The sequence below is a fragment of the Rana temporaria genome, chromosome 4 (genome assembly GCF_905171775.1).
Source record: "Rana temporaria chromosome 4, aRanTem1.1, whole genome shotgun sequence".
Taxonomy (NCBI): domain Eukaryota; kingdom Metazoa; phylum Chordata; class Amphibia; order Anura; family Ranidae; genus Rana; species Rana temporaria.
In genome coordinates, this window is record NC_053492.1 from 191403227 (window position 1) to 191429708 (window position 26482).

General features: G+C 40.7%; 1 protein-coding gene across 1 annotated transcript in view; it reads right to left on the minus strand.

Annotated features, from left to right (window-relative positions):
* Nucleotides 1–10684: 10684 nt before the first annotated feature.
* The window catches only part of OSTN (osteocrin), an 82453-nt gene continuing 66655 nt past the window's right edge, over nt 10685–26482 (minus strand). Inside the window, exons 4-5 of the mRNA XM_040349566.1 lie at nt 14571–14666; nt 10685–11363 (exon numbers count right to left, since the gene is read on the minus strand). Coding sequence (XP_040205500.1) covers nt 14582–14666 — 85 coding nt within the window. The 3' untranslated portion in view covers nt 10685–11363; nt 14571–14581. The remainder of the gene's footprint in view (nt 11364–14570; nt 14667–26482) is intronic.

Genomic DNA, 26482 nt, shown 5'->3' on the forward strand with positions numbered 1-26482 from the left:
TTGTCATAAAAAAAAAGTGGTCTAACAAACATGGTTAAATAATATCAGGCACCATTCATAAGTACATCCAGCACCTCCCTTACATTCACAGAAAAATATACCGGTAAATGTGTTCTTTAAAATCCTAGGAACCAAGGCAAGAACCATATGTAAATACAAATTTGCCTCTCCTCCACATCCCATAATGCAATATGTAGTGACTTAATGAAAGGTGTGACATGAAATGACACGAGTTTGCCAAAGAATTTCACACATAGTACATGCAAGGGGTTCCTTGTTGTGCTCCAGAGCTCTATACAGAAGAAATCTGTGTGTAGACAGGGTCAGGCTGAGATCGAGGCAACAGAAGCTTCTGCTAGGGTGCTGAGGAAAAAGGGGGTGCATCGGGGTGGGAGCCTCTTCTGTTTTGCCAGTAGTTAGGGGGACCCTGTGACAAGCTGTCAAACTGACAATGGGGTAGTGCAATTTGCAGGACTCGGTTATCAGTTTGACACTCCAGCTCCCTGGCTATGAGCAATGACAATGCCTCCTTATAAATTAAGGCTGTAAACCTTGTTTCACCTTTTTGTCCATGTTATCAGTTAGTTTTTGTAGCACTGCATTACAGAAGTACACAATATTAAAAACAATATATATTAATTTTGAAATAACTTCAACAAACTATGTAGTAGGAGCATAATCATACTGAATTTATAATAGAGACAAATCACAAGATAACATTTACACTTTTGATGAGTTATAAGCCACCTTGGTTCCTAGAAGGAAGAACACATTTGCCATTTTCATTATGAATAAACTATACTGATTAAAAGGACAGGCAACTGTGACCCTCCAGCTGTTGCAGAACTACAAGTCCCATCATGCTATTTTCCTCTTGGAGTCATGCTTGGAATTGTCAGTTTTGCATCCCTATCACATGGGGTCTTCTATGGAACAAAATGTGACAACGTTAGGGCTGGCTGCTGTACATAATTTTAGGCCTGATATACATACACACATTTTCTTACTGACAAGTTTACTTTCAAACAAATATTTCATGCACCTTTGTTCAGACAACAAACACCCTACCAAGTATAAAACAGTTGTCAACATGGCAGTTAAAGTGGAAGAAATTAACTTAAAAATGATTTGGATACAATACCATGATCCATTTCTAAACCCAATTTTCTAAGCCAAATGAACCTAACACTTGAAAAAAAATCCCAACACTGGATTACTATAATGCATTGGTTTATAGTTATGCTCCTCAATGTTTCACTTTATATTGTTTAAAAGTTAAAAGTAGGTATCTTACCAGAAAATCACCAATTTACACATTTGTATTCACCCAAATCTTTTAATTAAGTTTTTTTTCTCATCACTTTGTTATTCATATGATTCTTTGCGGGAAAGGATATTCAGTTGAGTAAATACATTTGCCTACTCTCTGATTTGAAAACGTATCCTTCTACCAATTATATACAATATATATTTATAAATATAAGAGGATCTGCAATTTTACCAGTAACAGATTAATAGGTATTTTCCTGTACTTGCAGCATTGGGGAAATGTGCATCTACTGCAGAGATGCACTTACTTGCACTCTCCTGTGACTCAGAATCAGCCAGCTGCAAGCTAAAGCCCACTCCAGGTTCTGGAAGGATCCCGACCATGGTGTCAGGATCCACTCAGATGCCTGATCTGCAGTTGGCTCAGCCTCTCAATGCGCGGCTGAGGGCCGGAGCCAGACAATCCTGATCCCTTCCCAGCCCGGGAATGAGCACTGGAGGGGCATGGCAGAGCAGAGAGCGGCAACTGACAGTGCTGACCAAGAACTGAGCGATCAACGGTCATGTGATGTTTTAGTTCTCGGGTTTAGACCTGGCAGGGTAGAGCTGCAGCATTACACCAATGCTGCTGCATGGAGGTGGGTATGTATGTTAATTTTTTTAACAACCCCAAACTTTTCCTTTAAGCAGTGTGCTTGGAAACCAATGCATTAATGTAAAGATGGAATTTTCCAATCTGTGTATATGTTATTAAATATTGCAGGAATCACAGACATGCCACATTCATATCTGTCACTGTAAAATGACATTGCTCCACAATGCGCCAGTATCATTCCTTCTGACTAGCTGTCAAAGCCAGAACAGAAGACAGCCTTCTATCTGTGTAAATACCAATCTAAAAACAATTATTACATACATCAAAAGTAGTGGTTACACACTAATTATATATCTGTTATCTAGCATTCTGTAAGAATGAGTGTCTACAATAACAATAACTACAACTATTTGTGTTTCATTCCTAATAGGGAACAAGTATTCAGATATGTAAAAAAGTTACGTTTATTAGACAAAAAAATTGAGAAAACTTCACCTATTGTAAAGAAAAGAGAGCTGGAAAAGTAACACAGGTAGAGACTACCTGATAAAGTTTTATAATATGTTTAGGGGCTCATTCACACCAGCAGCTGTGCTGAAAGCATGGCTGCTAGTGTGTACTGGGAGGAAACCCTGATGATGGGCCAATCCTGGTTAGAACTTTACTGAAATGTCACAAGATTTCTTTCAGTTTTATTAGCCACGGTGTGGTGCGATGTGGTGGACTGAGCTAAAAAAAAAGTACCATATGCATTTCCTTTTTTTTCAGCACATACACAATGCGGTGGTGTGCACTGGCCTCATATGTAAACAAGGTGTTTTGCCTTGACCTGCATGGGATAGTACACAGGGCCGCCCAGCACAGTCCCAACACACCTAAGGTGAACGAGCCCTAAAACTGCCAACACTAATCCCTCCAATGCTCAACAACCAATATGAACCAAACAGGTGAAAATCAGAGGCTCTTCACCATGCCAACAAGATGACCATGTATAGCTGACCAGTAAATATAGATCACAAATATGTATGTAAGAATTCATCAAAATGAAAAATTATTCAAGCAGAATTGGGAAGGGGGTTATGTATTTTACTCTACACAGATGACTTCCTACTTCCTTCTCAAAGAATAACAATGTACAGGCGGTCCCCTAGCTACAAACATCCAACTTACAAACGACTACTACTTGCAAACAGAGGGAGGAAACAGGAAGTGAGAGGAAATCTACCCCTATGAATGGAAATTTACTCCTGTTAGGCCTCGTACACACGACCGAGAATCTCGTCAGGAAAAACCTGTCGTTTTCCCTAACGAGATTCTTGGCAAGAAACTCTTTCCTCCGGAGTGTACAGACTTTCGTTTCAAAAGAACCGCGGTTCTCTTGAAAGTAAAGAACGCTGTGACGTCATTGCGTACGACGAGCATGCGCTCGTCACATTCGATGCCGTCGCCGCCATCTTGCTTCACCCTACCTATGCCGTGGAAGCTACCGCGCATGCGTTGAAATCATTTCGAGCATGCGCAGGTTTTCACGGCGACAGGTAAGTATACACACTCTCGGGTTTCTCATCGGGAAACAGGCCGACAAGAATCTCGACGAGAAAAAAGAGAGCAGGTTCTCTTTTTTTCTCGTCGAGATTCTGGCCAGATTTCCAGACAAGAAACCTGAATGCCTCATACACATGAACGGGAATCTCTGCAAGAAGCAATTTTCTTGCTGGTTTTTGCCAAGAAACCCAGTCGTGTGTACGAGGCTTAAGAGTTATTATGGTAAAAAGGTGCCCCCACTAATGGTTTATCATCAAGGCTTGTTTCCACAACAACCCACAATTTTCAAAATCCAATTTTCATTGGAACAGATAGTGAGATGGACATGGGCACAGACAGCAAAACAAATGTTATGGGGATGTTAACCCCTCCCTATTCTATCCAAAAAGGCTTAAAAATTGGCTGGAGCTACACTTAACAACTGTACCTGTTCCAACTTACAAACAGATTCAACTTAAGAACAAACCTACAGACCCTATCTTGTTTGTAACTCGGGACCGCCTGTATTCAGTTCTTTATCAATGGGAAAATTTAGCTACGCATCAAATGTGAATGCAAAGGAAATCACCTCAAAATGAGCACGGCTGGGTTCACACCATCACCGCATGCTGCTCCCAGCAGGGGTTCAGTTCGTCAATGTTCACCGTTTCAGGTCTGATTTCAGCCTGAATTTTTGTCTGAATTCCGACCTTAAATTGACCAAAAGACGCATAGGGCTTCTGTGCAAATTTGCACCGGAGCCGCTCCAGAGATGTGTGAACCGGCTCCAAAGAGAGTCGGTCAAAATCTCCTGCAATTGTGAATTGGATGCGGTGAACCCACAGATGGTGTAGCTAACAGATGGTCTTTTTATGATTTACAGTATATTATATGGTGTGAAGATTATTTTTCAGCTGAGTGTGTAACTTTAGATATGTGTACATGAATTTTCCAGCATTTCCAAGATAATTAGTTAAGCGTGGGTTTACAGCACCATAATTACAAGTGCTACAACAAGAAAATGTCAAAGCAAGAAAGTAAGGTCATCAAGGTAAAAATGATCAAAAAAAGCTTAATTTACAGTAATGTGAGAAAACATTAATCTGAGCAGGACAGTACAAACAGTTTAGCAGGATGAGTACATGAATAAAACCAGTGACTTGTCACATAGGTCACATATGCAAACTGAAAGCATAACACAGTGTATAAGATATCAGTGTGGTCCAGCCACTCTACATGCATAGTAGCCATTCTTGTTTCTAATTTATAGTATTCTAAAGAAAAAAAAATGTCATGCATAAACCATTTACTGCAGACAAAAATCACGATATGAATGAATGGACTCATTAATGGTAGTATTTCCATAAAAAAACTAACTTAATTTGCCTTTTTTCATTGGATTGCTGCACGCCCCTTCCTTATGCGCCACAGCCTTTTCAGCAAAAAGATCCACTTAGGCCTGATTCACACCTATGCATTTTTTAGTGCGTTTTGCATTTTGCAGATTTTCACTACAGTCCATTTAACATGGTTTCCTATGGAACACGTTTTGTAGTGAAAATCTGCAAAATGCAAAAATCACGGAAAATGCATAGGTGTGAATCGGGCTTTAGGGAGCTTTCCCTGGAAAAGCTGCGTGCAGCTGGGCAGGGCAGCACAACAAAGATCACCGGACTGAAGAGGAAGGTAAGTATTTGAAACTAGCTGTCTGCACTCAGGGGGAGGTAGGAACTTTTTAAAGAAATGTTGTATCAAAAGTACAGTTGTCCTTTAAAGCCTTACTCCAGACATAATTTTTCTGATTAGGTGGGGAAGGGTTAACATTTTTATTTTTTCCCCAGTCTGTAACCCTATTATGAAGATTTTTCCTTGCTTCCTTGTGATGGCTGTACTAGAAATGTGGGGTGTGAGCATCTTAGGGACAGTAAGGCACAGACAACAATAAAGAATGTAATAAAAAATGCACTGTAAGGGCCTTTGAACAGCCATACATTGATTGAAATTCGGCCAGGCCAGCAGGAACACACCAAATTTTAATCAGCGTGGCTCCCTGTTTAATAAAAGTCAATTGTATAACCCATTCCCTGCCAGAACCGTTTTTGCACACCTGTTTAAAAAAATTATTTTAGGCCTGAAGATTGCATGAAACCCCCATATATTATATATTTTCTGAAAGCAGACACCCAACAGAATAAAACGGTCATAGTTCCAATTTGTTATGTTACACGATATAAGTGCACCGGTTTGGGAAACAAAAAGTTTCAGTAAAAATACACTAATGTTAATTTTAGGCCACACAAATGCAATACATTACCCACTTGTTGGTAAAATATTAAAGACAAGCTTTTGCTGAGTAAATTGATACCTAGCATGTCAAACTTTAAAATGGTATGCACCTGTGAAATAGCAACAAACTTAAATACCTTATATTTTCCATAGGCGACATTTAAAAGCCCCTACAGGTCATCAGTTTAAAATTAGCCAGAAGCTAGAATTATTGCTCTCACTCTGGTGTGCATGGCGATATGTAACATGTGCAGCACAATCAATGTTTCCATGTGTAGGCCACCAACACATGCATTTACGTTCATACGTGCGCGCATGTTGTGGGTAGTCTCAAACATTATTTTGTGTGTGTGTGTGGGGGGGGAGGGGGGGGATTATAAGTGCCTGGGTGGAATTTCTTACTTATCTACCTTTTTTTCATCACATAAGGACAAAATGTCCCCTTTGTGATCATTTTGGTGACAGGTCCTCTTTAATGAGACACCAGGGGTCTAAGAGACCTGTTATGTCTGACCTGTCGTCTAAATCAGTGGTCATCAACCCTGTCCTCAGGGCCCACTAACAGGCCAGATTTTATGTATTACCTTGGGGAGATGCAGACTAGAATACTGAAATCACTGTAAATGATATCACCTGTGATGTATTTCAGTTATCTTGCAAACCTGGTCTGTTAGTGGGCCCTGAGGACAGGGTTGATGACCACTGCTCTAATGAGATTGATGAAATGCAGATCACGTGCCATCATTTGCTGCCCCAGCCATACACGCTGGGGAAAGTGACAGGGGGGCCCGGAAATTATGTTTTTACATGTCACTTGCAGGTTAGCAAGAAGGAGAGGAGGGCAGATGGATGTCTGCTTGGCTCCCTACCCTCTACTTGGCGACAACGGGCTTACATGGTGGGGGTGCGCATGGGGGATGGAAGCCATTACCAAGTTTTTTAGAAGTGATCAGGCAGCTGCAGAGCTTCCGGATTGCTTCTATCTGACAGCCAGCATTTGGCTTGTCAGATATAGACACAATTCCGGTGGCTGCAGGACATAAATATTGTTTGGGCACAACATCGCACAAATGCGCAATTGTCAGTTAAAACAACGCAGTGTCATATCACAAAAAATGACCTGGTCATTAAGAGGGCAAATCCTGCCAGTCCTTAAATGGTTAAAATTGTCCAGCTGCTGGCCAATTTTACTCTGCTGTGTCATTTGCAAGATCTTAATTCTTGTATTAAAACTCCTACAAGTGTTCTTTGCCTCTAGTAAATTTGGGCCTAAAATTGATATTTAAAACCCCTACAAGTGGCCAATTTTAGACTGCTGTAAAAAAGTGGAGAATGTAACAAAAAATACCATTACAGTACATTTGTTGTTTTTGTCTGGCTTCCTCTGTAAAGCTAAGAATAGATATAGCATCAGAACTGGGGGTGGATGGGATATAGGGGGTGCGCAGAGGAGTCATAAGAATCTCTGTAAATCCTGTAATATGCAGCCATCTCTAATTACTCTGCTGGTCGTAAGGTGGTGGACAGAGGGGTTTGAGACACAGAGCAAACAAAATCCTGTCTCAAATCCACATTTGGTTTTAATTTCCACTACTGATATGTTGCATCTAGTTGCTGCACTTAAAGTGGTTGTAAACCTTTACATATACCCAGTGAAGTGATTGGCCTCAAGTGCTACACAGAGATGAAACAAATCCTCCTACACAAGTTGTACCTATTTATCTACAGTCATCTCTTCTCTACAGCTATTCAAAATTCAGAATTTATAAATTTGTCTTAGGCCTCGTACAGACGGGCAAACATGTACGATGAAAACGGTCCGCCGAACCGTTTTCAGCGTACATGTCTGCCCGGAGATTTCTGTATGATGGCTGTACACACCATCATACAGAAATCTGCGCGTACTCGATACGCGGCGACGAGGCAGCGCCATCGCCGCGACGATGACGCGGCGACCTGCGCGGCCCTGGCAGTTCAATGCTTCCACGCATGTGTCAAAGTCATTCGACGCATGCGAGGGATGGCGGCCGCTCGGACATGTACGGTAGGTCTGTACAGACGACCGAACATGTCCGACGGACAGGATTCCAGCGGGCATGTTTCTAAACATGTTTAGAAATATTTGCCCGCTCAAAAAAGGCCTGGCGGGCAAATGTACGCTGGAATCCTGTCCGCTCGGCTGTACAGACGACCGAACATGTCTGATGAAACTGGTCCGCGGACCGGTCGTCTGTACGGGGCCTTAGTGTTCAGAAAAAAAGGGGGTGCAGAGCTGAAGTCACATTCTGCAGAGCTCAGCGAGGAGAGCTCCAACAGCTGATTGGAGGGCAGGGAAGGGACATCCCGCCTTTGAACAGCTGGAGGTCTCTCCCCTGTCACCTTTGTGTCAGGAAATCCTGTCAAAAGTCATTCATGCTGATAGCAGATGAACAAAGCAGCATACAGAAATGACACCAAGTGATCTTAATGGAGACAAGTACACACTATAAAGAGATATGCTTTGTTTATATTTCATGTCTGAGGTTTACAGCTACTTTAATTTAAATTCTACAGCTTGCTACACTTTGTTCATCATCATTTCTGTATAGCTGCTTAAGTGTGTTATTATGGATACATTTAATCCTTCTGTAAATTATTTTGTGAAATATAGATGCCAAACGTATCTGTTTTTTAAACTACAGCATAATTAAGGGTAATGGTTAAGGCGGGTATCCTTCTCATTACAGTATTACATTGACTTGAATGGAATATTGGGTAATCAGTTCCACAACAACTAAAAAAAGATATTAGGTCTTAATATGCATGTTCTGATTTTTTTTTTTTTTTAAATAAGAAAAATGCAGCTACTTGTCAAATTAAATTTTGACTCACAAAAAGATTTATACAGTCACGGCCACAAATATTGACACCTCTGCATTTCTGTCAGATAATGCACCACTTTGCCCAGAAAATTGCTGCAATTACAAATATTTAGGCATTCTCATGTTTATTTATTTTCTTTGTATTGGTATGAGACAAAAAAAGTAGACAAACAAAAAGCTAAATCTGACACATTCCACGCAAAACTCCAAAAATGTAACTCAACAAAATCATTTCACCATCTCAAAATTATAAGAAATCATTGCATTCCAAGTTTGTAATGCTCCTGTAACTTGTAATTAAACTCAGCTGTATCAATTAACAGGCACCGAGAATATAGAAATCATACCAGCAACCAATTATAATGGTGAAAAACTTAGGCCTCGTACACACGACCGAGAAACTCGACAGAATCCATCAAGAAACTTGGTGGCAGAGCTTTTTTGCCGAGGAAACCGGTCGTGTGTATGTTTTTCATCGAGGAAACCGTTGAGGAACTCGACGAGGAAAAAAAAGAACAAGTTCTCTTTTTCCTCGACGGGAGTCTCAATTTCCTTGTCGTGTTCCTCTTAGGGCTGGTTTTCCAAGAGAAACACGTTCGTGTGTATGCTAAGAAACCTGCGCATGCTCAGAATAAAGTATGAGACGGGAGCGCACCTTCGGTAAAAGTAGCGTTTGTAATGGAGATAGCACATTTGTCACGCTGTAACAGTCTGAAAAGTGGAAATTGTCTCTTACCAAACTTTTACTTAACACGCAGTTACATGAGATTAGCAAAAGCAGCCCCAAGGGTTGTGCCAGTGGAATCGAAATTCCTCTGCCATTGTATGTGTTGTACGTCACCGCGTTTGAGAATGAGGAGATTTTGTCTTGACAGTGTGTACGCAAAGCAAGCTTGTCAAGTTCCTCGACAAGCCTAACAAGGAACTAGTCGAGGAAAACGATGTGTCTTTTCTGACGAGTTCCTCGGTCGTGTGTACGAGGCCTGACTCTATGTGCCACACGGAGCACGGAGAAGAGAAAGGACAGCAAAGAATTGTCTGGGGATTTGAGAACAAAAATTGTGGAAAAGCATGGACAATCTCAAGTCTACAAGTTCATCTTCCCGTGTCCACTGTGTATCACATTGTCAAGAAGTTTACAGCTCATGGCACTGTATCTAATTTCCCTGAAAACGTGGACGAATGAGAAACATTGATCAAAGATTGCAACAAAGAATTGTTTGAATGGTGGATAAAGAACCTCGATCAACTTCCAGACAAATTGAAGCTGACCTTCAGGCACAGGGTACAACTGTGTCAGCTCGCACTATACATTGCCATCTGAATGAGAAGGGAGGCTATGGTAGGAGACCCAGGATGACCCCACTGCTGACACAGAAAGATAAAAAGCCAGATTGGAGTTTGCCAAAACTTACCTGAGGAAGCCAAAATCATTTTGGACGAATGTGCTGTGGACAGATAAAACAAAATGACAGCTTTTTGGTAAAGCCCATCATTCTACTATTTTCAGAAAAAAAAAAATGAGGCCTTTAAAGAAAATAATAAAGTTCCTACAGTCAAACATGGTGGCAGTTTACTGGATGTCTTGACCGTGTGCATGGCATTATGAAATCTGAAGACTAACAAAGAAATCTGGGGTGCAATGTAGGGCCCAGTGTCAGAAAGTAGGGTCTCTGTCAAAGGTCATGGGTCTTACAGCAGGACAATGACCCAAAGCACACGTCAAAAAGCACCCAGAAATAGTTTAAGACAAAGCGCCGGAGAGTACTGAACTTGCCAAAACAATAAGTCCACCTGTAGAGATATATCAAAACTGCAGTTGGAAAAAGGAACCCTTCCAATCTGAGAGACCTGGAGCTTGAGTTGGCAAAAAAATAAAATTGATACAAAATTCCAGTAGAGAGGTGTAAGAAACTCACTGGTGGTTACAGGAAGTGATTGATTTCAGTTATTTTTTTCCAAGGGGTGTGCCACCAAATATTAAATTGAGAAAGCCAATAATTTTGTCCAGTCCATCTTTGGAGTCTTGCGTGGAATGTGTCAGATTTAGCTTTTTGTTTTTCCACCTTCTTTGTATCATACCAATACAAACAAAAGAAATAAACATGAGAATGTCTAAATAGTTGTAAATGCAACAATTTTCCTGGTAAAGTGGTGCATTATCTGACAGAATTGCAGGGGTGCCAATATTTTTGGCCATGCCTGTATAGAGTTTTTCACATGAGACAGACTGTTACCTGACAAAAAATATGTAAACGTTTATATGCATACATAGGTACCTAATCATTTACAGGATTCTATGCATATGTTCATTAAATGAGCAAAAAAGAAACCTGAAATTTCTACCTTTATACTTGCATATCAAAGACTCCATGTACATTTTTATTTCCTACATATTATGCTGCGCTATATTATAGGGGTGGGAAGGAATGGATGCTCAAAGATTAAATGGTCTGTTTTGTTTAGTGGGGACTACTATACGCAATAAAAAAAGTGCATTCTTTTATATGCAGGACAAATTTTCAGTAACAAATGAAATGTTATTTCACGGAAATCAAATGTAATCAGAAACCCAGCAATTGTCAGATCACTAGGATGTGCGGTATTACACGTACACCCTGTGGTCTAAGCTAGACACACCCTGGCTGTAAAAGTTCTGACCTGATGAATTGGATCTATTATTGTTTTGACAGTGGATGTGAAATTGATTTATAGATAGTCAATTCATTAATCACTGTAGCAGAAATCAGGAATTGGAGTCCTGTAAGATATCAGAAGTGTTTTTGTGGCATCCGTGATGTATCATATATCATCCAGGGTGTACATATCTGCAGAAAAATAAAAGAACAAGGAAAATAGAAAATCTTTTTGTTAATTTGAGGTTGCCTTATCAATATAAAATATATAACTGATCACAACATTGCTTATAACAGTTGGCAAATATATGGCTTTATTCCCAAGACATAATGATCACTTGAGACCTTCTAAAGTACTTTTTGTAAAGCCTATATGGCATAACAGTAATCTTTTCCTTTTTTGTTTATAGAAAAGGAAACAAAATCACTTGAGATATTGCAGTAGATCCAGATATATATAGGCAACTATAGACATAAGGACCTGTGTCAATGGGCTATATGCTGGTGTCGAAGGTATCGGTTTGAGAAGCTTCTGAGATCATTCAAAATCCATTGAAATGTGCATTTGTCCTGTTGCTGTCCCCCTGATCTTAATTTAAGCTGCTTTAGGTGGATTTTGCATTTCCATAGATATGTACTATATGGGAATGCAAAACCCATTTAAAATGAACAATAGCCCATCAACGTAGGTCCTTAAGGAGTTGAGAGACTTCACACAATAAACTGAATATTCACTTTAATTATCCAATTATTTGCAGATTAAATAAGTAAACAGGAAATTTCTTTTCACACGAAGGGATAGTTGGAGTAAATATTCACATTATTTATTATGTGAAGATAGTCAAATTCAAATAAGTCAAAACAGCCTGATAATATAAAACTATCTCTTTGCCCAAGTTTAGCTCAACTCTCTTCCATCTCCCAAGTCTGTGTACTGGCATCCAATTTTGAGTTGCAGAAGGTGTAAGAGGACAGTGCCCAACTTATAGGATAATTTGAGATATAATGTACATTCAATTTCAGCGGTAATTTCCGATCAACTGTTGGTTTTCATTGAAGGTAATCTCTTTTCCAAACAACTCATTTGTGGGTAGAAGTACCAATTCCAGAAAGGCTACCTACCAGAGTAGGAATCCGAGATCCCAGGGTATGGGGAACCCAAACAAACCTAGAAAGATGCACATTGAGGTGCAGTAATACCAGAAGGCTGAAGAGGGGCAGGGAGGGAGGTGCAAGCAAAAGGCTGAGCAGATTGTTTCAAAGGACTTCTGACTTTGAGCTGACTTCTGACTCTGGCCACCTATTAGGTTCTACTTTAGTAGAAGATGAGGGATGGGGTTAATCCCAAAGATCTTCTCCATTGAGACAGGCACACCGTCTGACCAAGAGAAGAATAAGGAATAACATTGTCAAGGGCAGATCCAAAGAGAGGCCTTCTAAAAGGGCAGGTGAATCAGATGTTCCTTAGGTATATCATTGGTGTTCTGGACACATCCTATGTCTATGAGGCCTGTGAGCAAACTTCACCTCCATTTGAGACACAAGCTTAGATGCTTACATGAGGTTATCACAGCTGAAGAGCACGGCTCCAGATACTTGTTCCAGAAGCTCCAGGGCAACAGAGTTTGTCATTGTGAGGGAGAGGGTCTGCATTAAGTGATTTGATCCATAGTGATATGGTCTTACAAATCTAAGTTACCACCAACAGAGGATGAAGAGTCACTCCAGTTAATTCAATCTGTGACCTAAGTAAGGGTGAGAATGCCATAAATTTGTTTTATGCTTAACAGTGTCTGCAGGGGCAGAGGCCACTTAGCAATAAATTCCCTTGAAGCCTCCCTTGAAAAATTGTCAGGAGAGGTTCATGATTTTATAGGTTGTTTCTAGTCCTTGTTAAATATTAATTGCATTGGGAAGGTCTTTGCATCCATAGAAACTCCAAAAGACCCCAGACCTAGAACAGCAGGCTGATCCTCCTGAGGACTTAGAATTAGGGATGATAACAGGGCCCTTAGGAACACTTAGAATATGGGGCCCAGTAGCAATTTTGCTTTAGATGGAGTAGGGGTGCACTTAGTGGCTCTGCGAACATATTGTTCCATTTATTGTGCACAAACCAGCAAAAAAAAAACTTAAGTGGACATAAGGGGCTACAGAAGACTCTGATGGGGACAACCCTATGAAAAGGGTCCCAGGATCTAGATTACAGGCATTGTTTCTTTCTAGGGGTGTGGAAAGATCAACCCCTGTTGTAGCAGGACTGTCCTCTGTGTGACTTTAAAAACACATTACACTGGGTAGCATAACACTACAAATCCCAAATTGATGCAAGGCCCTGCATTATCTTGGAAGTGACCAAACCACTGTGGCACAGTGAAATAAGAACATAGACTAGATGATCCATGAACTGCCTCAGAAGCAAGAACAGTAGTGGGATGGTACTTATAGTCTAGGCTGACTGGCAGGAGGAGTGTGGAGCATGTGCACACAACACTCCACAATACAGATGATGTCGCTGAGTCTTAGCCATTGGTGGTGGCAGAATTTTTTAAATGGCGCCCAACAATGACAACTGTGAAGTAGCTCCTGGTGCTTAAGTCCAAACTACGTAAATTCTCAAAGACTGGGGTACACTAGAAGCTACGTCCTAGCTTGAAACCAACACAATGCAAAAGGTCTGGAAAGTGCTACAATGCAAAACCCAGTGCCATCTGGTCACATTCCAGGCTAGCCCCACAATCTTCCAGTCCAGTGGGGTCTGGGTATGGTCTCCAAAGCTGTTGCTGAGGATTCACTGGTTCGGAAAGTTGCTGTGCAGAGACTAGTTTAAGCAACGGATTTTAAAGTCTTGATTGAAGTCATCCACAAAAAAAATATCTACAGTGTACTGAGTATCTTAACTGAAGGAAAAAAAATCTCATGCAAACATAAAAATAAAGAGGCTAGCAAAAATATAGTTAGACTTTTTCTCAGCTGAGCTAAGAAAAAAGTATCCAACCTCTTAGTACACTAGCAAAAAATTGAAAGCATATCAGGGCTCGTTTAGCATATTTTGTTTGCCAGTGTCTCAAACTTTGGCAGTATACCCTGACTGTTTACGAATCCCTGTCACCTAATGGATGATAAAAATACACGCCTCTTTCCCCATTGCTTACAGGGATGGTTTATTTTGTAAATGCAACTTAGTAAGTGGTTCAGTGGAACAATATTTAAAGCATCACATCTCTTGACCTTTGTACTATGGACACATATGGACAACTATAGTTTTAAAATAACAATCCTTCTCTACATTAGCCATAAAACATCATTTGCTTTTTTTTTTCCAATGCATGGTGTCACTTTGTATACTGTGTATCTTTTGTGCAATTAGTGTTAGCAAAGTATTTGAAATAAACTTACAATATAAATCTTTAGCCTCTGGTATTAGCAAGGCGGTTCATGCCAATCCTGTCAATTGGAATCCCGAATCTCCTTTTTGGAAGATCCACAACTTTCCTGTAGAAAAAATACTTCATCAGCTGGCGTTTCAGCATGTTTCATATAACATGAGGTGGGGTTTCCTTTGCTTCACTTGCGTTAATGACAACACCTGTTCCTTTTTATGTAAAGACATTACAAAGCAACATTCTACTTGGTCTGTATGAAAATAGATTGCAATGTTCAACACATGTTGAATACTGGAATCTATATACAGTACATACATAGCTCCCCTGAGATACCCTCTAAACCTGGTCAGCCAGTGCTGTGCAAGCCAGGATTACCAGTAGCACTAAAAAGCCCTATCCCAGAAACATTTACTTGTTCTGTGTTTTTTTGTATAATCACAAATGAATGGGCTGTTAAAACTGCATCATACACAGGAGCATGTAGGATAGCACAGGAACTCGCTTATCACTTATGGACCAAGCCTCTTTTTGACACTTGTTTACAAGTTTACATTTTTTTTGCTATAAATTTACTTAGAACCCCCAAACATTATATATATATATATATATTTTTGTCAGACACTCTAGAGCACAGTTGTCAAACTGGTGGCCCTCCAATACTTTACATTGCAATACTTTATGTCACACTGTATTTGCGCAGCGGTCTTACAAGCGCAATTTTTTTGGAGAGAATACACTGTTTTGACTTTAAATATAAGACAACACTAAAGTTAGATCAATTTTTTTATATTGTGAAAGATAATGTTACATCAAGTAAATTGATACCCAACATGTCACGCTTCAAAATGTAGCCCACTCATGGAATGGCGACAAACTTTTGTCCTTAAAAATCTCCATAGGTGACTTTAAAAATTTCTACAGGTTACAAGTTTAGAGCTTTTTTCATTTACTTTCTATTTTTTAGTTTTTCACTGTCCTTTTAAAAAAATTGGGTCACTTTTATTCCTATTACAAGGAATGTAAACATCCCTTGTAATAGAAAAAAAGCATGACAGGACCTCTTCAATGTGAGATCTGTTATCAAAAAGACCATGTACACTAAAATACATAAAAAAATAAAAATGAAATGTCATTTTTTTCCGCAAATAAAAAATTCCATTCAAAACTATTGGGCGGCTTCTGCCATTCAATGTTTTGGAGCCGAGCAGGGGCCATCTTTGCCTCACTCGGCTCCATGTCTGTCAGGAAGAAGGACGCGATTGTCTCGGCCGCTACCGTCTCGGCCCTCTTCCGCCCCCGACAAAAGTGATCTTGCAGCGAATTGGCCACAGAGACCACTTTTATCTGAAGGCCAGCTGCTTGCGGTTGTTGAAAATACCAGGGTTATGGCAGCTTTCTGCTGCCATAACCATGGTATTTAGCATTAAAGTACTGACGTACAATGATGGCAGTTTGCGCTAAGTGGTTAATCTAAATGGGTGGGTCTGGTTCATTATAAATACAGTTGTGCTCATAAGTTTACATACCCTGGCAGGATTTATGATTTCTTGGCCATTTTTCAGAGAATATGAATGATAACACAAACACATTTCTTTAACTCATGGTTAGTGTTTGGCTGAAACCATTTATTATCAATCAACTGTGTTTACTATTTTTAAATCATAATGGCAACAGAAATTACACAAATGACCCTGATCAAAAGTTTACATACCCTGATGATTTTCGCCTGATAACATGCACACAAGTTGACACAACGGAGTTTGAATGGCTATTAAAGGTAACTATCCTCACCTATGATCTGTTATCTTGTAATTAGTGTGTGTGTATAAAAAGGTCAATGAGTTTCTGGACTCCTGACAGACCCTTGCATCTTTCATCCAGTGCTGCACTGGCATTTCTGGGGAAAGCAAAAGAATTGTCAAAGGATCTGTGGGAAAAGGTAGTTGAACTGTATAAAACAGGAAAGGGATATAAAAAGATATCCAAGGAATTGAGAATGCCAATCAGCAGTGTTCAAAGTCTAATCAAGAAGTTGAAAATGAGGTGTTCTGTTGAAAACAAACCACGGTCAGGTAGACCAACTAAAATGTCATCCACAACTGCCAGAAAAATTGTTCGGAATGCAAAGAAAAACCCGCAGATAACTTATGGTGAAATATGAGGTGTTTCAAGATGCACAATAAGGAGGCACTTGAAGAAAGATGGGCTGCATGGTCGAGTTGCCAGAAGAAAGACATTACTATGCAAATACCACAAAGCTTATAATATGCCAAACAGCACAGAGACAATGATCAAACCTTCTGGCACAAAGTCATTGGGAGTGATGAAACCAAAAATTTGCTTTTCAGACACAACCATAAACGCTACAGTTGGAGAGCAGTCAACAAGGCCTATGATGAAAGGTACAACACTCCTACTGTGAAACACGAAGGTGGATCGCTGATGTTTTGGGGATGGGTGAGCTACAAAGGTACATGACATTTTGGTAAACATTGATGGCAAGATGAAAACAGTATGTCATCAAAAAAATACTGGAGAAACATTTGCATCAGCCAGGAAGGTTTCATCAGCCAGGAAGCTGCGCATGGGACGTACTTGGACATTCCAACATGACAATGATCCAAAACACAAGGCCAAGTCGACCTGTCATTAAGAATTTGGGATGGGCACTCTGTTTTTTTTATAAATTTTGCCGTGGGGGTTCCCATCAAAATCCATACCAGCAAGGAACCCGCTACATATCATGTATTGTAATCTTGCTGCTTATAGTACTGGAGATTTGTGTTACACTTACTCACTGCATGAACTATAGTATGTGTTTGTACACTGCACTGGCGTTCTTTGCTACACTTTATTTTTGTGTTTGCATTTTGTTGTCATATATGCATTTTATGTTTGAATATTTTTAAAGGTGTATTAGAGGCAGCACTATGTTTTTGCATTTTATGCTACATTTTTGCCTGGGGATTTGCTGGATAAGACAATATGAAACTAGCAATATATTACACGAGGCTAGTAGAGATCAATACCAATACCCTAATCAATGTTCCCACTACAGACTGCTGAAGTCCGAGGGTTGCACACATAGGTGTGCGCAGCCTATTGCATTAGGGTGTGCACTCTTAAGCTCAAAAATACATACCTCCCAACTGTCCCTGATTTCGAGGGACTGTCCCTGATTTGGAGCAATGTCCCTCTGTCCCTCATTCTCCTCATTTGTCCCTCATTTTGGTCTGATCTATACAGATGTATATAAAATACATTTTTTATCTATCAAAAATTGTTTCCTAGTGCTAAACCTTTCATCTGATTTCTAAATTGCTGCATTTGTAAATTCCAAAAGCCAATATAAAGAAATAGTAGTGGTAAAAAAAGCACTTGTGGGTTTAACCAATCTTATTTTTTGTACAATTCTCCTTTAAGGGGGCGTGGCAAGGGGTGTGTCCTATGCCTACATACTTTTGCTGATAGGTGTCCCTCATTCCCATCTCAGAAAGTTGGGAGGCATGAAAATACATGTGCGTGTATGTGTCTACATATATATGACCCCGACACATTGATCTCCCTGCCGGCACAGTGAAAGAGAAGAGCATAAACACTTCTCTTATAGCAGAGACAGTAAGAGGCAGATCTTTCCAATGTTCCTACTGCTACACAGAGTGATAACACTAATAATGTGCATAGGGTGATTACGGTGTGCCTGGGCACACCCTGTGCGCACGCCTATGGTTGCAAATCATAAACCAAAGGGCCGCATGTGGACCATGGGCGATAGGTTGGGCACCAGGGCTTTATGTCTTTCATCGCAATTAAAGCAGGCAATCTACTAAGAAATCCTGAGAATGATGTTGATGTAATTATTTTGTTACTTGGTATATCTATAATAAATCTATATATATAAAACTCAGCGTGTGTATGTATGTATGTTCCAGCATCACGTCCAAACGGCTAAAGATATTAACATGAAACTTGGCACACATGTTACTTATATGTCAGCAACAAACATAGGATAACAAGGGCAACACCGCACAATATGGAACAGGGACTCAAGGATTTAACCCGAGCCAATCCAGGTTCAGATGCTGGGGGAATCAGGGGCTCTGTACCTCTATCACAGCCTCGCCAACATACAGGGAAGGAGGAGATGGACCCCCCCCCAGATAATAGGCAAATTAGTAGGCTAATCCAGGCTCTCCCCACTAAGGAAGATATCGAACAAATGGTAGCCAATCTAACTGCTGCAATGAAGGGGGAGATTGATAAAGTGCGCACAAGTGTAACAGAGATGGGGCAAAAGGTCGAGAGATGTGAGGAGCAACAAGACTCGATGGAGGTTAGGCTGAGTAATCTGGAGGGAAGAGTGCAATCCCAACATTATCAACTAATTAGGCTACAGCTACAAGCTGAAGAAACGGACAATAGGAGCAGGAGGAATAACTTGCGCATAAAGGGAATACCAGACAAACTGGCAGGGCTGGAGCTGAGAGAAGTGGTAACCTCCATTCTGAATAAAATCTTGAAGAAACCCCCAGAAACATTACTGGAACTAGATCGTGTTCATAGAGTCCCTACAGGGAGGTACCAAGATCAGGCGACCCCCCGTGATGTGCTCTGTAGGGTCCATTTCTACAGGACAAAAGAGGAAATCCTCAGGGTAGCGTGGAAGGAAGGTACAGTCGGGATATTTGAAGGGGGGGAGATTCACATATTCTCGGACCTTTGTCCCCAAACCAAGAGTAGAAGAAGACTACTAAAACCTCTATTAGACTATATTAGAGCAAATGGCGCCACCTATCGTTGGGGATTTCCCTTAGCGCTAATAATCAAGAAAGAGGCAACAAGCTATTACCTGAGTGAACCATCCCAGCTCCCTAAACTTTTTCAATTTTTGGGGGTGGGCCCAATAGAGGTGCCTAACTGGCTGGCACTGCCCGGAGACTTTTGAAGAATGTGATCTTGTGGGCATCAGGGGCTTTTTAACGCATATGGGTATTTTGGGGATGACAAGCGGCATTTATGAGGATCTCACAGAGGAAAAGACACATCTAGGAAAAAAAAAGAAAATAAACTTTTCTCTTTTTTTTTTCCCTCGTCCCCTCTCCCTAGAGTGATATTTTGTATTTTTGTATTTTTGGGGCGCAATTCTTCTCCCTGCGTCAAAAGGATGAAATTAATAAGGAGAACGTTAAAGGAAGGTATCCGCCTGGACTCCCTTTTTTTTTTTTTGGGTTCTATGCCTTGACTCTCGTTCATTAAAGGGACTTAAGGTTGGGCTAATGACAAACTAGATCCTAGACCCTAACAACAAGAGTAACAAATCGGTGAATTAACTATGGACCATCCACCATGTACTATGTATATTATGTATATAAGCAGTATAGGGATATGGAGGTTTCCCATATGCTAAATGTCAGTAATATGTCCCACTGTGGTTGCCCTTTTTTTTTTTTTTTCCTCTTTTTTTTTTTTCTTTTCTGGTACTTGGGTCTACTCCCTTTTGAGGGAGTCATGTTACTTCCTAGTCCTTTCTTTTTCCTTTATTGATCCCTATAATTGCCCGTTAGGAAATACAGAACCCCCACAGATATAATTAGTACTGGCCCTGTTTCTCTATCTCTTTGGGGAGGTCCCCAAGTCCAAGGGGTGGGGGTTGGGTAGGGGGGGGGGGGCACAGGACAAAGACACAATTGGGATGATCACGTAGGAATTGGGGAGGGGGGATTGGGAGCCACCAACACAAATATGAACACAAGAAGATAGCATGTGGGGGTTGCTTTTTTTTAGGGGGGGGGCGGGGGGGGGGGGACTCTAGAGGTTACATTGTAGAGGTGATGTAATAGTTTTGTCGCGTGGTTTAATATAGCATTAAATATATATTTTTTTTCCCTTTTGGGGGGGGGGGGGGGGGGGTTAGGAAGGTGGGAAAGGGAGGGGTTTTTGGTTGTAGACTGAGGGTGGGGGGGGCGGGAAATAGGTTAGGGGCGGGAGGAGGGTAATGAGAAGTAAGGGGGGTTGGGAGGGATGGTGGAGACCACCACCAATCGGAGGGGGACTCATGGGAAGTAGATAAGGGATGAGAGGGGGTGAAGGAAGAAGGAGGGAATGGGGAGAGATGAAAGGGAAGAGTGAATAAATGAATTGGGGGGAAGAGGGGTAGTATACGTAAGAGCTAAGCGTACAAGAGATACAGAACTAGCAAGGCTTAAATGGGTGAAGTTTAATACAGCTCACCCCATAGATGTTAATTTATGAATTTGTATCTTTTGTGTTGTGTTTTTCCCTTTTTTTTTTTTTATTATTATTATCTCACTGCATGTGTTTATGCCGGGTGAGCATATATGTATATATGTATATAATTCAATATTGAAAACACCTGCAGGAGGGGAAGGGAAGAGAGAGGAGGAGAAGAGAGGGGAAGGAAAAAAGGGGAAGAAGGGAAAAAAAGGAGAAAAATGGGGAAAGAAAGGGGGGCAAGGGGAAAAGAAAGGGAAAAAAAAAAAGGGAATAAGAGATCACTCAGGGGAAAAGCCCAGCATAAGGGGGGAAATATGCGTAAAAAGTGTATAATATGATTCACCAGCCCGGTGCTCCAAGGCCTTGGAGTGAGAGGTAACAAGGGCGGAGGAGGTGGGGGTTAACGGACCTGTAAAACAAAGAAGAGGGGCACGGGAATTGAGAACCGCGGGAGACTCTCCGCTGTGCTTTCACACTTTCCCCAAAGCGTCTCTCCTCCTTATAGGAGGGAAAGAAGTCGGAGACGCATTGGGCGGGGGGGGTCGGTTGGATCACCCCCGTTTTCTTTTTTTTTTTTTTTTGTACTCGGACAGCAGAGAAAGGGATAGCGAAGTAATACAAAGGGAATAGGAGGGACCTCGGAAATGCATAGATTAAACATAACATCATACAACGTCAAAGGTCTAAACATCCCCGAGAAAAGAACTAAAGTGATGATAGAATTAGGGAGATTAAAAACTCAAATCGTGTTTTTACAGGAAACCCATTTTAGACAGGATAAGATTCCAAAATGGAGGAATCAGAAATTCCCAGTGATGTATATGGGGGCATCCCAATCCTCAAAAGCAAATGGGGTAGCTATTCTTTTAGCAAAAAATTTAAGTTGGAAAGAATCGACAGTGGTCACGGATGAAGAAGGCAGGTTTATACTGATAAAAGGGACAATTGATGACCAGAAGGTGACACTTGTAAACATCTATCTCCCCAATGAAAACCCGGTGGCAGCTCTGAGTAAATTTGCAGAATTAATAAATGAAAACAAAGAGGGGGTCTTAATTCTAGGAGGAGATATGAACATGTTATTAGATCCAAGTATAGACTCCTCCAAGGGATCCTATGGCATATCCAAATCTAAACTGAGACAAGCAAGAAACATACTATACGATATGCAACTAGTAGACAGTTGGAGGATTCAACACCCCCAAGATAGAGACTATAGCTTCTATTCCAATAAACACAAAACTTATACCCGAATTGATTATATTTTCCTAGACCGAGCGGTATTGACGAACTTAAGGGATACTTCAATTGGATCTATTACAATCTCAGACCATGCCCCAATTAACTGTACTATTGACTGGGGAGTATCAGGATTCAGGGAATGGAACTGGAGGGTTAATGAAACCTTAATTAAAGATCCAGAATATGAAGAGCTGATAGGGCAGGAAATAGACACATTTTTTGAAAGGAACAGTGCGGAGGAGACTTCCCCACTCTGCAGGTGGGAAGCGCACAAGTGCTATCTGAGGGGAATATTAATATCTATGGGGGCCCACAGGAAGAGAAAACTAGGGGCTAAGGTGGACACTTTATTGAGAGAGATTAAAATAACAGAAAACGAACACAAGAGAGTGCAAAATTCAAGCAATGAGGAGAAATTGGTAGCGTTGCGAGAAAAATTAAATTTACTATTGATGGATAGGGCTAAGGCACAATTGAACAGATGCAGAAGAACTTACTACGAATTCGGCAACAAACCCAGCAAGATGCTTGCTAATGCACTTAGGGAATCGAGATCAAGGAAACACATAGAGAAAATAAAAATACAAGGTGATAAGTTGGTAAGCCCCTCACATTTAATAGCAAAGGCTTTCAAAGAATACTATAATGGTCTATATCAAATAGATAATCAACTCGATGTAGAGAAAAGACAGATTAGAGAAGAGAGAATAAAAGATTATCTAATAAAGTCAGAAATGCCTAAAATACCAAAGGAAATAATAGAAAGTATGGAGTGTCCGATCACAGTGAAGGAATGTCAAGAGGTAATAAGTGAGATGAAACCAGGCAAATCACCAGGGCCAGATGGCTACACGTTAACATATTATAAAACTTTTCAAGATAAATTAATACCAAAATTTCTAGAGGCCTTTAACTCACTGAAAGAAGGCCATCAGATGAGAAGAGAAACATTAGGAGCCCATATTGCCGTTATCCCCAAGGAAGGGAAAGATCCCACAGTCTGCGCGAGCTATCGACCTATATCGTTGCTAAATATAGACTTAAAAATATTTTCAAAGATAATTGCAAACAAACTGGTTCCTAATATCCCTACACTTATACACCCAGACCAAGTAGGTTTTGTACCGGGAAGGGAAGGTAGGGAAAATACACAAAGGGTGTTAAATACCATTTATCTGGCCCAAACCCACCATAAACCACTAGCACTTATTTCTACTGACGCGGAAAAAGCCTTCGATAGGGTGGATTGGGGCTTTTTGAAAGCTACATTAGAACATATAGGACTGGGTGCGGGCATGCAGAAGTGGATTGCTAGCCTTTACTCATGTCCGTCGTCAAGGGTGAAGGTGAATGAGGTACTATCGGACCCATTTCCAATTGGGAATGGGACAAGGCAAGGATGCCCACTCTCCCCGATTATTTTCGTTTTGACATTGGAGCCGCTACTGAGGACAATTAGATCGAACGCAGATATAAGAGGATTTCAGATTAAAGGAACGGAACATAAAGTAGCTGCCTTTGCGGACGATCTGTTGTTCTCAATAGCGGCTCCCGAACTATCACTTCCCCCCTTGATGAGAGAGATAAGGGCATATGGTGACCTATCTAACTTTAAGGTAAATTATAACAAGTCAGAGGCAATGGGGCTAGAAATAAACAAACAAATTAAGGACCTCTTGACAGCAAATTTTTCCTTTAATTGGTCGGACTCTCACATACTCTACTTAGGGACAAAAATCCCCAAAAATTTAAATAGAATCCTCGAATTGAACTTTATTCCGTTGACAAGGCGAATGAAATCTGACTTTATTAGATGGGAAAAAGAGACGTACTCATGGTTTGGGAGAATCAGCATCTTAAAAATGAACGTGTTACCAAGATTGCTCTATTTATTTCAAACCTTACCGGTAAAAATCCCGCCGAGTTATCTAAGGGATATAAAATCCAAGTTTGCGAAGTTCATCTGGTCGGGGAAAGCGGCGAGAATTCGGAGGGAAATACTAACTTTACCCAAGGAGAAAGGGGGAGTGGGGTTCCCAGACCCAGTAGGTTACTATATAGCAACACACATGTCAAGAGTGGCGGAATGGTGCACGCAGGAGAAGCATAAGCCTTGGTTACTTATAGAGCAGAAAAGTACGGATATCCCCTTAGAGGGATTGGCATGGATACAAGAAGTGGATATACCAGGGGTAGTTAAGAAACATCCAACCATAGGGGCAACCCTGAGCGTCGTGAAAAAACTATTCAGGAAAACAAAACTTTCGATCGCCCCAAGTCCACTCACTCCGGTTATTGGTAATCCGAAATTCCAAATTGGGATATCAGACCCACATTTTAAGAGGGTAAAAAGAGCAGGATGGAGCAGGGTAATACATTTTGAGGGAGAAAATCCAAGGATCAGAAGCGAGGAAAGAGATGAGGTAATAAGAGATGAACTTGACCAAATGAGACAAAATCAATTAAAAATGGCCACTAGAGCTTTGAACCCAAAAGGGAGACCAATAAGAGACCTCTCAGGATATGAGGAACTGTGCCTTAAGGGAGAGGAGTTGAGACACGGTCTCTCGCTGATGTATAGCCTCTGGGTGGAGGAAACAACACCGCGTGAACTGACGTTTATACGAGCTTGGGAAAAGGAGTTAGAGGTGGTTTTCTCGGAAAAGCAGATAACAAAAATATTTAATTTTACACATAAAGCCTCCCTAGCTACCAGATACCAGGAAGGGGGTTACAAAATTTTAACTAGGTGGTATAAAACCCCTGTAGTCCTGAACCGGATATTTCCGGAAGTCTCAGACAGATGTTGGCGCTGCGGTAAGGAAAAAGGTACCATGTTACATCTTTTCTGGTCCTGTGAGAAGATAGTGGACTTTTGGAAAATGGTCATGGACACTGTGAAAGATATCGTGGAGGTGGATCTGGGTAGTAGCCCGGCCACTTATTTACTGTTGGACATACCAGTCTCCATGGCCAGGTTCAAAGGTTCCTTGATAAGACATCTACTGGTTGCAGCAAGGGCCTGCATTCCAATCTTGTGGAAAAGTACTACCACACCAAATAAACAGCAATGGTTAAATAGAATCTCGGAAATTCAACAAATGGAAAAGCTCACCATGGGCATTAGAGAACAAGAGGAAAAATATAGACAGATATGGAGTCCATATGTAAATTACAGAGAAGGGGAATTATGAGAAGTATGGGGGGAGGGGGACGTGGGCGCGGGAGTGGCCCAGGGAGGGGTCTTTTTTTTTTTTTTTTTCTCTCTATCCTCCTCGAGTGGGGGGGATGGGAGGGGGGAAGGGAGGGATTATTTTTGTATAGGAAATGGTTAAGTGTACAGTAGAACTTAGAAATTCCGAAGCAGTGAAGAGGTTGGTTATATTATGTGTACCAATGTATGGAATTTAGAAATGGATTATCTGTTTATTTGTTTGGAAATGTATCAATACAGTATGTACTATTTAATTTGGAAAAAAAAGGAAAATTAAGATAAAATAAAGAATTTATAAAAAAAAAACAAACATAGGATAGGTGGTTTAACCCTTACCCACCCCCATTTGCCATGGTCGGGGTTTTTCTTTAAAGTCCCATTCAACTCTATGGGAAATACATGTTACTTCATAACTTCCAAACGGCTGTAGATATTTCGATAACACTTGGTCACATGTTACTTATATGTCCACTTAAACTATAGGATAGTTAATTTATCCCTTAACTACCCCCATTTGTGAGGGTCGGGGTTTTTGTTTAAAGTCCCATGCAAATCAATGGGAAATGTATGTTCCCACATAACTTCTGTACGCCTGGAGATATTTCAATAATACCTGGTACACATATTACTTATATGCCAAATAAAAATATATGACAGTTAAATTAACCCTTACCTACACCCTTATATAAAAGATGGGTATATTTATATTACTATGATTTTCCTCCCCAAAAGGTTAAGATAGGAAGACCGGGCAGCGCCGGGTATTCAGCTAGTTATATATAAAATACTGTGTTTTTGCTACTAAAAATTCATCATTTAATTCCATAAAGCTAGCGTTTTTTCAGCTCTTTTGACCTTGTATAGCTTTATTTGTAGTACTTCAAATCTCAGCAAAAATATCTAAACTTGGTCCTGTAGTGCCGCGTACACACGATCGGAAATTCCGACAAGAAAAATTTGATGTGAGCTTTTGGGTCAGAAATTCCGACCGTGTGTAGGCTCCATCTGACTTTTTCTGTTGGAATTTCCGACAGCAAAAATTTAAGCGCTAGTTATCAATTTTTCCGACAATAAAAGTTCTTGTCGGAAATTCGGATCGTCTGTATGCAATTCCTATGCGCAAAAAAAACACGCATGCTCGGAATCAATTTGACGCATGCCGTGAATCATTGAACTTAATTTTTCTCGGCTTGTTGTAGTGTTGTACGTCACCGCGTTATTGACGGTGGGAATTT